The sequence below is a fragment of the Schistocerca cancellata genome, chromosome 8, assembly GCF_023864275.1.
Source record: "Schistocerca cancellata isolate TAMUIC-IGC-003103 chromosome 8, iqSchCanc2.1, whole genome shotgun sequence".
Taxonomy (NCBI): Eukaryota; Metazoa; Arthropoda; class Insecta; order Orthoptera; family Acrididae; genus Schistocerca; species Schistocerca cancellata.
The window spans coordinates 407,998,230-408,015,346 of record NC_064633.1 but is presented as its reverse complement, the minus strand read 5'-3'; the positions used below and the strand labels follow the sequence as shown (position 1 = coordinate 408,015,346).

At 44.1% G+C, this 17,117-nt stretch overlaps 1 protein-coding gene across 1 annotated transcript in view; it reads right to left on the bottom strand.

Annotated features, from left to right (window-relative positions):
• The window catches only part of LOC126095600 (odorant receptor 43a-like), a 105,173-nt gene extending 89,440 nt beyond the window's left edge, over window positions 1-15,733 (bottom strand). Inside the window, exon 1 of the mRNA XM_049910372.1 lies at window positions 15,512-15,733. Within this exon, the coding sequence (XP_049766329.1) occupies window positions 15,512-15,733 (222 nt within the window). The remainder of the gene's footprint in view (window positions 1-15,511) is intronic.
• Window positions 15,734-17,117: the final 1,384 nt, after the last annotated feature.

Genomic DNA, 17,117 nt, shown 5'->3' with positions numbered 1-17,117 from the left:
GCGTCTTTTAGCAAAAGAAATAAGAAATAGTGAGAAAGCCACTGCGAGGTATCACATTAGCAGGTGTAGGCCGGTAGCCGCAAGTGTGGCGTCGTGTGACTCAGAATAACATACATGTAAGGGGACTGCGTAACAAGGTGGCCGCGCGTAGCGGAAAACTGCACTGCGCAGTCGTAATGGCCACAAGAAGTGGGCCGATGTCACCACGCTAGGGTAAGTCTCTTATGGGCGACGTGACTAGTGGGCAGGTTTTAGTGAAACGGATGCGCCTCGGAGCTGTGTAAACATGTCTGGATTTTGAGACAGAAGTAGCTGTAGTGCAGCATCACCACCACTAGGCCAGGGGCTACTCCAGGCAGTGAGACGACTAGGCACCACCAATAGCAGCCGGCCGGTGTGGCCGAGCGGTTCTAGGCGCTTTAGTCTGGAACCACGCTACCGCTATGGTCGCAGGTTTGAATCCTGCCTCGGGCATGGATGTGTTTGATGTCCTTAGGTTAGTTAGGTTTAAGTAGTTCTAAGTTCTAGGTGGCTGATGACCTCAGATGTTAAGTCGCATAGTGCTCAGAGCCATTTGAACCAACCACCAATAGCAGCCGTGCATTGGAGACCGGGCTGTACCTGCTGCCGGCAGTACTAACTTCCCCACTGGACTTTGTGCCACAGCCTCGCCAACCCGCCATCCGTGCCTCAGAACAGAGTTCCTAGTGGGGGTTCAGTTCCTCAGCGTCAAGCTGCCGTTCGAGTCCTGTCAGGCGGCAGCGAGTCGAATCCCACACACAGCCGTCTCCACAGGCTGCCGCGGAAGATGTGTGTGAAACCGAGGGACCGCCAGAACAGCACCCCACTGAAGGAAGTAGAACACCACTGACGACACGGTCGTGGTCTCCAAGAGGCCGCCACAGGTGTTCTGTCAGCATCGCAGGGTGCCTACTCACTATCCAGGGCGGACGCCGCCACCTAGACGTCAGCGCCGGCTAGGAATAACAGAATGAGGGGTGTTTGCTTCGCTGAGCTGCGACACGTCAACTACCGGAGTTGAATAAAGGCATTCTCTACTGTTAACAGGTCTCCAACTGGGCCTACCGGCCTATCACCACCACCCATTCAACACCCTGAGTGCAACTACACTGTACAGAGGGTGTGCAGTACAATGTAAAACGTCTTTCGCGATAGCAATGTCTTCCTTCTTCGAGCTAATATTGTTTCAGTGCCCAAAGGATTTCTGTAACACCTGTAAGTACGCTGTTTAGGTTTTTATGTTGGTAATGCCACGTAGTGCTCTGTATGAAAATCGCTGACTGCGCTGTGTGCAGTCTGTGGCTGGTTGGACTCATATTCGCTTGTGTAGCGTTGTGCCGTTGGAGGTGAGCCGCCAGCAGTAGTGGATGTGGAGAGAAAGATGCCAGAGTTTTTAGAGGTTACTATAAGCGGACGATCTGGACGTGTGTCCGCCAGAAAAGGAAATTTGTAAAGATGGTTGTCATGAATTGATAGATATATATGATGACTTTTGAACATTATTAAGGTAAATACATTGTTTGTTCTGTATCAAAATCTTTCATTTGCTAACTATGCCTATCAGTAGTTAGTGCCTTCAGTAGTTAGAATCTTTTATTTAGCTGGCAGTATTGGCGCTCGTTGTATTGCAGTAGTTCGAATAACGAAGATTTTTGTGAGGTAAGTGATTCATGAAAGGCATAGGTTATTGTTAGTCAGGGCCATTCTTTTGTAGGGATTATTGAAATTCAGATTGCGTTGTGCTGAAAAAGTACTGTGTGTCAGTTTAGAGATGATCAGAATAAGTAAAGAGAGAACTGTCTGAGTACGTTCAGTTTTACTCAGCTGTATTTCTATCAAATAACGTAGAAGTTTACCAGCACAGTCATTCATAATTTTTCCAAGGGGACGTTTCACACTTATACTAGGTGGTTATAATTAAACTTCCCTATTTAACACGTTATAACATGGAAACTAATTACCATACGAATAGCAAACTTGGTAGAATTAATGTCAGGGACATAGGGAAGAGAAATAACACAGAATCAATTCAAATGAAACACATTTTATGTGCTGCTACAGTACATCAAAATGGTTCAAATGGCTCTGAGCACTATGGGACTCAACTGCTGAGGTCATTAGTCCCCTAGAACTTAGAACTAGTTAAACCTAACTAACCTAAGGACACCACAAACATCCATGCCCGAGGCAGGATTAGAACCTGCGACCATAGCGATCTTGCGGTTCCAGACTGCAGCGCCTTTAACCGCACAGCCACTTCGGTCGGCTCTACAGTACATCATACCATTACATACCGGTACCGTTACTGCTACAATAGGGTCTCAATATTGCACCCATCACTGGCTAGGAGAGTCTGAAAGTGAAGGATTACATTCTGCACAGCAGAACGAAGCATATCTGTAGGTGTGCTGGCTACCTCTCTTGATATGCTGCGCTTCAAGTCAGCACATGTGTGAATATTTCCCAGGTAAACTCTGTCCTTCAGGTAGCCCCACAACCAGATATCACAACGAGTGACATCAGGTGGTGGTGCCGGCCAAGCGTTTGGCAACCATGGGCGGACAATTCGATCGTTTCCAAACATGTTTCGGAGAAGCAGGTGATCATCATGAGCGATGTGAGGTGGGGCCTCATCTTACATGAAAACTGCTGAGATCAGTGCGTCTCTCTCCTGTAGAACTGCATATCGCAGTAACGCTGGCCTGTCACATTGCACGTCTTTGGTCCTTGAGCCCGAACCTGTTCAAAAACGAGTGGGCCAATGATGACTGCGTTGACTGCCATAGCAACAGTGATTTCATCAACCGCCTATAGTGCAACCGGTCGTCAGTCTCTTCCCGGAGCGACGCCCAGTTCTCCAGTTGATTTGAACTTTTTTATTATGCTGCGCGCAGCTGGTGGAGAAAGAGAACCCTTCTGTAATTCTTTCAGCTGGTGCTATTCTCGATGTGCAGCTGCAGCATTACTGTTGCTTTGATAATAGACTTTCATCAATAATGCACTGCTCCTTTTTCCTAAGCTCATGTTGACATGTCAACAAGTGCACTACGACTTATCAGGTGTGTGGGACTACGAATCACGCTGACTCATCACGGCACCTGGTGGCAAAAGCTGGAACTGGACAGTGGCGCTGTGATGCATGGAAATCATGCATCGCATACTCTGGACATTTATGCTACCAAGTTTGGTACTCTTAACGGTGATTAGTTTCCACGTTATAACGTGTTAAATACAGAAAATTTAACTATAACCATCTGGTATATGTTAAAGCTTTGAATTCATTCGACCTGTTCCATGTGGCTTTCTTGGATAAGTTTCCACTTTTAACACGAAGTAACACTTAAAAATATAGTAGATCACAGAAGAGGTCAACTCGTTCAAGTTCTGGTCAGCCTTCTGTCACCTTACCGGAACTAAACCCTCCCCCTACTATCCTCTTCCCCATGATGATCACCCCTTCCCTGACACCCTTAGTAAGGCCAATCACTTTGCCTCCTACCTCTCCGATGTGTTTTCCATCCGATGATCCCCAGTTCGATTACTCCCTCTTCCTGGATGTCTGCAATCGAACTGACACCTCTGTCCCTCCCCTCGCACCTGGTTTCCAGTACTTGGACAACATTGCACACACGGAACTCAATGCCCCTATCACTACACAGGATCTCATTGCTACACTCCGCACAAAACGCAACACCGCTCCTGGTCACGATCGTGTCACCTACCGTCACCTTCGTGAAGCTCCTGTCTCTTTCCTCTCCACCCTGGCCAGGCTCTACAATGTAGTCCTGTCCACCGGTTACTACACCGACCTGTGGGAAACCTCCCATATCCTGATGTTCCTTAAACCTGGCAAACCGCCGTCTGGCGTCTCCTCCTACCGTCCCATCAGCCTTACCTCGGTCTTCAGCAAGGTTCTGGAATCTATCCTCACCCACCGCATCCACCAGCATCTCCGCCAGCACCACCTCCTTCCCGTTACCCAGTGTGGCTTTCGGCCGTCCTTCTCTTCCGACGACCTTCTCCTTCACCTCACTCATCTCCTTTCCGACCAGCTTAATTCCCGTCGCTCCTCAATCTTCCTCTCCCTGGACCTCGAACGTGCTTATGACCGCGTATGGCATTCTGGTCTCCTCTTCAAGCTCCAAACCTTCGCCCTTCCCATTAACTACGTCCGTCTGATCGGCTCCTTTCTCTCCCACCGTCCTTCCTACGTCACCATCCATAACACAGATTCCTACACCTTTTTCCCCTCCGCCAGTGTGCCCCAAGGCTCCGTCCTCTCCCCCCTTCTAGACCTTTTGTATACGGCGGACATGCTGCCGCCGTCACCCCCCGTCCATCTTCTCCAGTTTGCCGATGACACCGCCTTCCTTGCCCTTGCCCCCACCCTGCAGCGCTCCCAACACCTTCTCCAATCCCATCTTGACCGGTTCACCGCTTGATGCAGCCAGTGGTTGCTCAAGGTCAATCTCTCCAAAATCCAGGCGATCATTGTAGGCAAAACCACCCCTTCCTTCCGCCTCCTTGATTTCTATCTAGCCATCTATGGCCGTCCTATCGCCCTCACTCCCACCCTTAAGTACATTGGCGTCACCCTCGACCGTCGCCTCTCCTGGACTCCCCATCTCTGGACAATCCAAGCAAAGGCATGCTCCCGACTCTGTCTCCTCAAGCTCCTTTCCGGCCGTATGTGGGGTCTGGACCCCTCCACCATCCTCCACACCTATAAATCCCTCATCCGCCCTATCCTTTGTTACGCCCATCCGGCCTGGATCTCCGACCCCCCCCCCTACCTTTTATAAATCCCTCCAAATCCTTGAACGCCATGCTCTCCGCCTCGCCTATCGCATCTGTCTCCCCTCCCCCATGCGGATCCTGTACGATCTCATCCCCTTCCCCCACCTCCTCCTTTTCCTTGAAAGGATATGGCTTCTGTACACCTCCCGCAAACTCGATCCTCCTCACCCACTTGTCTCACCCATCCTCTCCCACCCCCGCCTGCTGCTGCGCCTGTATTCCCACGTCCCACCCGGTCTCCATCTCTCCACTCTCCTTACCCTCTCCCAAGGTGGCTTACGCCAGCTCCCCCTCCCTGATGATGTACTCCTCCCCTCCATCTACCCCTCCTATCAACTTTGATCCTCCCCCCACTTCCTGTGTCCTTTCCATTAGGCACCCTCCCTCCCTTCCCCTCCCTTCCCTTTCCTTTTCCCCCCATCCCCCTGCCTCTACGCCTCTTCCCCCGGGCTTCCCCTCCCCCTTCCTCCCTTCCCCCTGTCTCCCCTGCCCATGGCATCTCTGCTCTCCCCTCTCCCTCTCCAACCCCCCCTCCTCCACTCTTGGCAGGTCCCTGGACTCGTACACGCTCAGTGGACTTTCGCGCGCCGGAGATCATCGCCCTCAGTGTCTCGTGTGTGTGCTTTCGTTTTGTGTTTCGTGTTCTCTCGCCGTCCGCCTCCACTGTTCACGTGTGCCGTCGCAGTCATCCCTGTTATGTGCGCCGTGTCAACATGTGTTAGTGTTTTTTCTCGTCCAGCGTGAACGGCTTCATGTTTATTGTTTTTTGTATCTACATTTTTTGCCCGCCGCTTTTATTGTGTTGTCTGTGTCACCTATACGTCAGATTATTGTACCACTGAAGGCTGAAGAGCAGTGTAATATGCTGCTGACAGCCCGCCTGTATGAGGTGATTAAAATTACAATAAAGGACAAAAAAATCACAGAAGAGGCTTCACGAGTTGTTGTTGTTGTAGTCTTCAGTCCTGAGACTGGTTTGATGCAGCTCTCCATGCTACTCTATCCTGTGCAAGCTTCTTCATCTCCCAGTACCTACTGCAACCTACATCCTTCTGAATCTGCTTAGTGTATTCATCTCTTGGTCTCCCCCTACGATTTTTACCCTCCACGCTGCCCTCCAATACTAAATTGGTGATCCCTTGATGCCTCAGAACATGTCCTACCAACCGATCCCTTCTTCTGGTCGAGTTGTGCCACAAACTTCTCTTCTCCCCAATCCTATTCAATACTTCCTCATTAGTTATGTGATCTACCCATCTAATCTTCAGCATTCTTCTGTAGCACCACATTTCGAAAGCTTCTATTTCTTCTTGTCCAAACTATTTCTCGTCCATGTTTCACTTCTATAGATGGCTACACTCCATACAAATACTTTCAGAAACAACTTCCTGACACTTAAATCTATACTCGATGTTAACAAATTCCTCTTCTTCAGAAACGCTTTCCTTGCCATTGCCAGTCTACATTTTATATCCTCTCTACTTCGACCATCATCAGTTATTTTGCTCCCCAAATAGCAAAACTCCTTTACTACTTTAAGTGTCTCATTTCCTAATCTAATACCCTCAGCATCACCTGACTTAATTCGACTACATTCCATTATCCTCGTTTTGCTTTTGTTGATGTTCATCTTATATCCTCCCTTCAAGACACCATCCATTCCGTTCAACTGCTCTTCCAAGTCCTTTGCTGTCTCTGACAGAATTACAATGTCATCGGCAAACCTCAAAGTTTTTATTTCTTTACATGGATTTTAATACCTACTCCGAATTTTTCTTTTGTTTCCTTTACTGCTTGCTCAATATACAGATTGAATAACATCGGGGAGAGGCTACAACCCTGTCTTACTCCCTTCCCAACCACTGCTTCCCTTTCATGTCCTTCGACTCTTATAACTGCCATCTGGTTTTTGTACAAATTGTAAATAGCCTTTCGCTCCCTGTATTTTACCCCTGCCACCTTTAGAATTTGAAAGAGAGTATTCCAGTCAACATTGTCAAAAGCTTTCTCTAAGCCTACAAATGCTAGAAACGTAGGTTTGCCTTTCTTTAATCTTTCTTCTAAGATAAGTCGTAAGGTCAGTATTGCCTCACGTGTTCCAGTATTTCTACGGAATCCAAACTGATCTTCCCCGAGGTCGGCTTCTTCTAGTTTTTCCATTCGTCTGTAAATAATTCGTGTTAGTATTTTGCAGCTGTGGCTTATTAAACTGATTGTTCGGTAATTTTCACATCTGTCACCACCTGCTTTCTTTGGGATTGGAATTATTATATTCTTCTTGAAGTCTGAGGGTATTTCGCCTGTTTCATACATCTTGCTCACCAGATGGTAGAGTTTTGTCAGGACTGGCTCTCCCAATGCCGTCAGTAGTTCCAATGGAATGTTGTCTACTCCGGGGGCCCTGTTTCGACTCAGGTCTTTCAGTGCTCTGTCAAACTCTTCACGCAGTATCGTATTTCCCATTTCATCTTCACCTACATCCTCTTCCATTTCCATAATATTGTCCTCAAGTACATCGCCCCCGTATAGACCCTCAATATACTCCTTCCACCTTTCTGCTTTCCCTTCTTTGCTTAGAACTGGGTTTCCATCTGAGCTCTTGATGTTCATACAAGTGGTTCTCTTATCTCCAAAGGTCTCTTTAATTTTCCTGTAGGCAGTATCTATCTTACCCCTAGTGAGATAAGCCTCTACATCCTTACATTTGTCCTCTAGCCATCCCTGCTTAGCCATTTTGCACTTCCTGTCGATCTCATTTTTGAGACGTTTGTATTCCTTTTTGCCTGCTTCATTTACTGCATTTTTATATTTTCTCCTTTCATCAATTAAATTCAATATTTCTTCTGTTACCCAAGGATTTCTACTAGCCCTCGTCTTTTTACCTACTTGATCCTCTGCTGCCTTCACTACTTCATCCCTCAAAGCTACCCATTCTTCTTCTACCGTATTTCTTTCCCCCATTCCTGTCAATTGTTCCCTTATGCTCTCCCTGAAACTCTGTACAACCTCTGGTTCTTTCAGTTTATCCAGGTCCCATCTCCTTAAATTCCCACCTTTTTGCAGTTTCTTCAGTTTTAATCTACAGGTCATAACCAATAGATTGTGGTCAGAGTCCACATCTGCCCCTGGAAATGTCTTACAATTTAGAACCTGGTTCCTAAATCTCTGTCTTACCATTATATAATCTATCTGATACCTTTTAGTATCTCCAGGGTTCTTCCATGTATACAAACTTCTATCATGATTCTTAAATCAAGTGTTAGCTATGATTAAGTTGTGCTCTGTGCAAAATTCTACCAGGCGGCTTCCTCTTTCATTTCTTAGCCCCAATCCATATTCACGAGTATTACTCAGATAAATCATATTCTGTTGTTCGCTCTTTCTACGACTGATGAAGATAAAGTCAAATGGTACAAGGCTTTTTTGATGGACGAAACTTGAATGGTTTAAGTGTTACGTATCTTAAGTGTAAATTTTTCGTGTGGCTGTATTCAGTGTGGAATCGCATTTCTGTTGATTGTGATGATGAGAGAAAGGGGAGGGTGAAATCTGGAGACAGCACATGCCTACCCTTCTCAAAAAGCTCCAACGGCGCTGCCTACCTTAACACGCCATCTATTAGATGGAACACTGCCACCAGGCCGTCACTCCATGAGGCACTGTGAAGAGGTCTGGAATGTAGTCCAGAACATTGGTACAAGTCTGGCTCTTCATATGAGACTTAACGCATTATTTCCTGTTAAGTTTTTATATGGTATTTTGTTCCCTTGTTTATTGGTCTTTTCATTTGTTGTAGTGATATGATTTTGGTTAAATCATTTTGGCATCTTTGTGGCATAACTTTCAGTTTGATCATTTTATCTTCGTTTTTTAAAATATGTATGTGCAAATAGCGCTTGTGCATATGAATTTGTTACAGCCAAATTAACCATGAAGCAATTTTTATGGCAAGATAAAATTTTATACACCTACAAATTTATTTCGTTTCACTGAAATCAACTTTCATAAACATCAGTTATTGTAAGCACACAAAAAATTAAAATTTAAATTGTAAATGTAATGGTATCACATGTCGAAGCACCCAGTTTACATTCCTGTACTTTTTTATCTCTCTTTTTGCTGTGCCATCTTTGGTGAGCATATTGTCTTAGAACAGTTCGGATATGGTGATAACCTGAATTGATTCAACATGGGTTCATGACTGGAAGAAACATAATATTTTAGCTACAATAAGTGTATATTTGATGAAAAATGAAAATGTTGGAACTCTTCGATTACTTTTCAAAATTCCGAGTTAATACTAGGAGGAACAGCATTAGCGAACTACCTAGAAGGACAGCTGCTGTTTATTTTGACCGGTGATGTTTCTCTTTCTTTTTTAAGTTATATTTGTTAAATTAATTCAGTACGGTATCTTTAAATGTCACTAATATATTATGCTTATCCCATCAATGTGATATGCTTAAATTTTTCTATAGAAACTATAGGTAAGTAAGAAAAAAACGATCTAAGTAAACATCGTAGGTACAATATTCACTGAAACTAAACTTTGATACTAAATTTACAAATAAACATATAATTATAAAACAATATTTTATCTCTGTGATTTATTCTCAGTCTTATCCCCAAACTGGCCATAAACATATATTTATTACCAAACAGAAAGTAAAATGGACATAAATAGCTGTGGCGATTACGAGAAAGTAACACTGTCGTTCTCTATGACATGTTTCAATCAATCCATTATCTACATCAAAACACTTGGCATATACATACTGAACACTTCCAGCATAAGGACCACATACGAATTTCTTGTACTGCGTACATACATCTGTTTTTTTTTTAACTTTAGCATATTCCTATCTGGCAGGTCTTCCGTACTAGTAGTTTAAGCCATTTTGGCATGTAACTTCTCCTGTTGTCTCTCTGTAAAGGATCCAGGCGTTGATTCCAGCAAGGTCTAGCACGATGATAAAAAGGTGCACAGGCACAGACGAGGCATCTAGTCGAGAATGTTAACTAGTAATTTTGTGAAATCGTGGAAGCTCATCTGAACGAAAAGATTCACCGTAATAATCAGGAGTACTAAATTTCTGCAGAGTACAACAACGCCTTCACAGAGAACTGCAACTAACGTATGTCCACTATTCCACGAAATAAAGTGAAATGGAAAGAAAAAAAAGGGAACGAGATCACAACAATGAAATAAAATAAGCTAAGTGGATGTAAAAATCCAATATTGCGCGTTTAGAGACATGAAACATAAAAAATATCACATCGGTGAAAATGACTGGCTGTGATTCTTTAATTCGCTCAGTTTTACAGAAATTAAAGCCAGTAAAGTACATTAAAAATCATGAAATATAAGCCTCCTAAATTACAACGTACGCTGTTTATTAAATGTTAAACAATGTTCACTAGTCAAACTGACTAGTACTGTCTTTCTAGTGTTAGCCAAAAATATGAATAATACACTACTGAGTTCCAAAAACCTGAGGAGAATGTTTAAGAATGAGCTACAGTGAATCAAAAGGTGCAACAAGGATGGCCAAATAAATAAAAAATTAATTATACTGCTTGTTCTCATTCCTTTGTATGCAGAAAATATGCGTCGTTTTGGACCATAATGCTCTCAGCCGTTAATTTTTCATAGCTGATAACAAGGTGAGAACAAGTATATTACACTCCGCACTGTATCATTTAGTAGCATTACTTTCAGATACATAACTGACGTGACGGTCCTGAGGATTCTCACCGGTGCTTTAAATGAAAATGAAGGATTTTCATCCTGTTAATGTGCATTACATTAAAGTGATCTATTCTGAAGGTGAATGGACAGTCCGTGTCAAACGGAAATCTTCTCTAGCGCGTTCTGCATTCCTTTGCAATCATCTAGCGATGTTGTTTTCCTGTAGACAGTAGCATCGCTAGTGAACGATCAGCGATGCTCCTCCTAAATAGTAAATTATTTTTGTACATTAGGGTTAGCAGTCCTATTAGCTTTCTGAGGTACACATGATGTAAGTTTCATTACTGATTACCTTTCGGTTATTTATAAAGAACAGATACCATCGGCGACCATGCAGCTCGTTAGAATGAAATTACAATGAAATGTATACCCCTAGCTGCATACAGGCGTTGATAAACGTCAACGGGGACAGTTGAAAATGTGTGCCCCAACCGGAACTCCAACCCGGGATCTCCTGCTTACATGGCAGAACTGAGTAATGCCAAGACGTTACACCACTTGGATTTAGGTCTTGGTTTTTGATTAACAATGGTTGCCACGTGTGTTGGGCTAGAAGCTTGTTTGTTTCTAATGCAAAATATTCTGCGCCACATATCAGGCAAGTCTAGTTTTAACAGACAGTGAGAAGCTGCATTCCCCCAATGAACTTGAAGCCTTAGCCATGGTAGGGGCATACAGGCGATGTAATTTAGCAAATAATCATATGAAAATTTACAGTGATCACAAGACACAAAGTTTCCTGCTCACCTATAAGTTGCTGAACTCACGTGTGGCACAATGAGCAAAAGAAGAACAAAATATAGTTACAGATGCATCACAACATTTACCAGAAGTATTGCAAGGATCACCTCTATAGAATAAGAAAATACATGCAAAGATTTTATTGATAAAAGGTAGAACATATCGTAAATACCTTGAAGACCTGTTCAAAAATATGAATCAGAGGCGAGATGCAGGCCCTAATTTAGAGTAAAAGAAACAATAGAGAATAAACTGAACAACAAGCATGCAGCACATTGTGCTCTAGACAGAAATGTATTATTTCACATTAGAAGGCCTGACTCATCTTTGGAGGGGCTACAAAGAAGTTGATTTGACATACTCACTATGTATGTAGGCACTTTGTTGACACAAAAAGTGCTTATAGGGTATATGGATACTTATACTTCCACGACATTATAAGAAAAGCACAATGTATTTTGAAATCTTGTTTTTTATGTCAATAAACAAACGAGAGTAATAAACACAGAGAAGGGGACACTATCACGTGTGTCGACTTTAAATTTCTTAGAGAAATCGTAGTATCGTCTAGACTAAACAGTAAAGCGAATTTATAAAGAGCAATCAAACAGCAGGAACAGCATAACATGGAATCACTGGAATAAGTGACCGATATCCCGTAATGTAAAACATCATAACTACAAGACAGTTTTCACGCCTCTAGCATTATTGCCTCAAAAGCCCCATATCTTGAAGGCCACTAAAACATTAATGCAAATAGAGAGGAAGAGCAAAAAATTATCAGAAAATTTTTGGTCTCATAAATATAAATTGCATATGGATAAAAGAAACTACAGACCGATACACAGCAATAGACAGGTTCACTGATCCAATACACAGACGATGCTTCAAGTTCTACCGTCAGTTTTGCAGGATGGACGACACTAGATTAGCTAAAAAACTACAGAAGATAGTTAATTAAAAAAAGGAAAAATCACTCGACTAGCAGAAATTAAACAGGAGAAATGAACACCACAGACCATGCCGTCAGAGGACGCAGTGCCTTTGGAATCCTATTTGTAATGGACACATTTGTAGAAAAAACTAAAAAGACCGCTGGAAAACAATGGACAGAAGAACGCAGGAAGCAGCACAACGAATTCATGAAAAGATTTTGGGAAAAGAAGAATAAAATGAAGCAGTTAGGCCAGGCTAACATTTGAAATGCACTGTTTCACTTGTGGGCATAACTAAGAGAGAATGAAGGAGATGAAATAAAGGAAAGGAGACGAATGTGACACTGATCTTCCCCATAGCTGCAGATCCAATGATAATGACCCACCAACACTACCCCAAAAAATTTTACTAAATAACTGTTCCTCTTCAGAACAAGAATTGGAAAACTTTATTTTGTAAGCGAATATGACATTGGTCTTCCAATTGTTTAGTCAACCAGAAACGCTAATAGAGTCCTGAAGAAGACCCAGCAGAGGTCGAAACGTCGAGTATTGAAGAAGAAATTTGAAGAGGAATTACCATGACGTGGCCTCACAACCCAGAAGTTTTTACCTTCAGACACAATATACTGAGGTGACAAAATTCATGGGATACCTCCTAATATATCGTGTCGGACCTCCTTTTCGCCGGCGTATTGCAGCAGCTCACGTGGCATGGACTCAACAAGCCGTTGGCAGTCTCATGTAGAAACATTGAGCCACGCTGCCACTCAGCTATCCACAACTGCGAAAGTGTTCCCAGTGCAAGATTTTGTGAACGAACTGACCTCTCGCTGAACTGTTCGGTGGGATTCATGTCGGGCGATCTGGGTCACAAAATCATTCACTCGAATTGTTCAGAATGTTCTTCAAACTGATCGTGAGTAATTGTGGCCTCGTGACATCGTTGTTTGGAAACATGAAGTTTATGAATGGCTGCAAATGGTCTCCAATTAGCCGAACATAACCATTTATAGGTCATGATCAGTCAAGTTGGACCACAGGACCCAGCTCACTACATGTAAACACGTTCACACCATTATGGAGCCACCAACGGCTTCCAAAGTGCCTTTTTGACAAAGATTTCGTGAGGTCTGCGCCACACTCGAGCACTATCATCAGCTCTTGCCAACTGAAAGCGGGACTCATCTGATCAGACCACGGTCTTCCAATCGTCTAAGTTCCAACTGATATGGTCACGAGTCCAGGAGAGGCGTTGCAGGCGATGTTGTCCTTTCAGCAAAGGCTTTCGCGTAGGTCGTCTGCTGCCATAGCCCATTAACGCCAAATTTCGCAGCACTGTCGTAACGTTCGTCGTAAGTATCACATTGATTTCTGCTGTTGTTTCTCTCATCTTGCTTGTCTGTTAGCACTGACTATTCTACACAAATGCCGCTGATCTCGGTCGTTAAGTGATGACTGTCGGTCACTGCCTTGTCCTTGGTGAGAGGTTGTTGTTATTGTGGTCTTCAGTTCTGAGACTGGTTTGATGCAGCTCTCCATGCTACTCTACCCTGTGTAAGCTTCTTCATCTCCTAGTACGTACTGCAGCCTACATCCTTCTGAATCTGCTTAGTGTATTCATCTCTTGGTCTCCCTCTACAATTTTTACCCTCCAGGCTGCCCTCCAATACTAAATTGGTGATCCCTTGATGCCTCAGAACATGTCCTACTAACCGATCCCTTCTTCTAGTCACGTTGTGACACAAACTCCTCTTCTCCTCAATCTTATTCAGTACCTCCTCTTAAGTTATGTGATCTACCCATCTAATCTTCAACATTCTTCTGTAGCATGATATTTCGAAAGCTTCTATTCTCTTCTTGTCCAAACTATTTATCGTCCATGTTTCACTTCCATACATGGCTACACTCCATACAAATAATTTCAGAAACAACTTCCTGACACTTAAGTCTATACTCGATGTTAACAAATTTCTCTTCTTCAGAAACGCTTTCCTTGCCATTGCCAGTCTACATTTTATATACTCTCTACTTCGACCATCATCAGTTATTTTGCTCCCCAAATAGCAAAACTCCTTTACTACTTTAAGTGTCTCATTTGCTAATATAATTCCCTCAGCATCACCCGACTTAATTCGACTACATTCCATTATCCTCGTTTTGCTTTTGTTACTGTTCATCTTATATCCTCCTTTTAAGAAACTGTCCTTTCCGTTCAACTGCTCTTCCAAGTCCTTTGCTGTCTCTGACAGAATTACAATGTCATCGGCGAAACTTAAAGTTTTTATTTCTTCTCCATTGATTTTAATACCTACTCCGAATTTTTCTTTTATTTCCTTTACTGCTTGCTCAATAGACAGATTGAATAACATCGGGGAGAGGCTACAACCCTGTCTCACTCCCTTCCCAACCACTGCTTCCCTTTCATGTCCCTCGACTCTTATATCTGCCATCTGGTTTCTGTGCAAATTGTAAAAAGCCTTTCGCTCCCTGTATTTTACGCCTGCCACCTTAAGAATTTGAAAGAGAGTATTCCAGTCAACATTGCCAAAAGCTTTCTCTAAATCAACAAATGCTAGAAACGTAGGTTTGCCATTTCTTAATCTAGCTTCTAAAATAAGTCGTATGGGCAGTATTGCCTCACGTGTTCCCATATTTCTACGGAATCCAAACTGATCTTCCCTGAGGTCGGCTTCTACCAGCTTTTCCATTCGTCTGTAAATAATTCGCGTTAGTATTTTGCAGCTGTGACTTATTAAACTGATACTTCGGTAATTTTCACATCTGTCAACACCTGCTTTCTTTGGGATTGGAATTATTATATTTTTCTTGAAGTCTGAGGGTATTTCGCCTGTCTCATACATTTTGCTCACCAGATGGTAGAGTTTTCCCAGGACTGGCTCTCCCAAGACTGTCAGTAGTAATGCCCGAAATGTGGTACTCTCGGCACACACTTGACTATCGCGTAATACTGAATCCCTAACGATTTCCGAAATGGAATGTCCTATGCGTCTAGCTCGAACTACCATTCCGAGATCGAAGTCTGTTAATTTTCGTCGCGCCGCCATAGTAACGTCGGAATTTTTTTTCAAATTAATTACCTGTCTGCAAGTGACATCCCAGCCGACTCAGTGCCATTTTGTACCTTGTGTACTCGATACTGCTCCCATATGTATGAGTGAATAGCGGTGTCCCACGACTTTCGTTACCTCATTCTTTTGAGCTAGGAGTGCTGTGACTGCTCGGTCACACTGTGCGGATGCGGTACCTTGACGGAGAGGAGGGTGCCCTGTGCGCAGACGTAGGCGGTCATGGCGAGGCGCTCGAGGTCGCGCGGGGGCTGGAAGGCGAGTGTGACGGCGGCGCACGCGGTGCCGGCCAGGTTGAGCAGCAGCACGAAGACGCCGCGCCGCGTGGCCACGCCCCACATGCCCAGCAGGCGCAGCGCCGCCGCGCACGGCGCCAGCAGCTCGTCCACCTCGTCGCGCATCCTGCGACACTGGCTGCGAGGGCGCCCAGCCACCACCGGCTGAGAACACCGGACGAAAATTAGTCATTCCCAGTGCACGTCATGCTAAGACCCTGTACGCCAGGTCCCCGGCACGAATCCGCCCGGCGGATTTGTGTCGAGGTCCGGTGAACCGGCCAGTCTGTGGATGGTTTTTAGGCGGTTTTCCATCTGCCTCGGCGAATGCAGGCTGGTTCCCCTTATTCCGCCTCAGTTACACTATGTTGGCGATTGCTGCGCAAACAAGTTCTCCACGTACGCGTACACCACCATTACTCTACCACGCAAACATAGGGGTTACACTCGTCTGGTGTGAGACGTTCCCTGCGGTGTCTATCTGGGGCCGAACCACACAATAACCCTGGGTTCGGTGTGGGGCGGCGGAGGGGTGAAGTGGACTGCGGTAGTCGTCGTGGGGTTGTGGACCACTGTGGCTGTGGCGGGGGCGGAACGTCTCCGTCGTTTCTAGGTCTCCAGTTAACATACAACATACATACATACAAGACCGTGTAACATTGCTCTAGACATAAAAATGCCCATATTCTGCAAGGAAGTGAGTCCACAAGTTTCTTCAGGTATGCCGTATTTAGCCAAAGCAGTTCATTGATGATTAGATTTCGTAGAGCTGAAACACAGCCAGGATGTTGATTGCTACATTTCACCTGCTGTTCTAAATAGTCTTGGATATTTTATGTTGGCTTGAGATTGGATGAATTAGCGGAGCACCCAAGATTCGATAGGGTCCCTGCAAGGTGCGCGTGCAGCCAACGCCACCTAGAGAAAAGGCCTGAGCGCTCCCTGTGAACAGCATGACGGGTATCCAAGAGTAGTCATAACAAAAGGAAGTGACAAGTATCTTATAACGTTGTGCTGAGCATGGGAGTACGTGAACGCAGCACAACGTAACTATTTTAGAACGTTTTTAACGTTATTTATGTGATGCACAATTCGAATTTGTGTTAGTAACAGACAAAATGCCGTACAGATGTTGTGTGAACTGGTGTAAAGGCAATTACCCGACGGGACCGAAAGTGCAAGTTTTTTCATTTCCAAAGGAAGAAAAATTATTAGAAAAATGGAAACGGGCTATCCCAAGGGAAAATTTAACAATCAGAAAAACAACAAAGTTAAGTCATGTAAGTTCATTTACGATTATGCTGTAGTATAAAGAAAACAATGTGAGCCATAACCTTAAATTTACACATCCCCTGGCACTTACTGTGTTAATCTTTTGAGAGTATTGTATTATTATTATTGTTATTAACGCCACTAAAAAATGGTTCAAATGGCTCTGAGCACTATGGGACTCAACTGCTGTGGTCATAAGTCCCCTAGAACTTAGAACTACTTAAACCTAACTAACCTA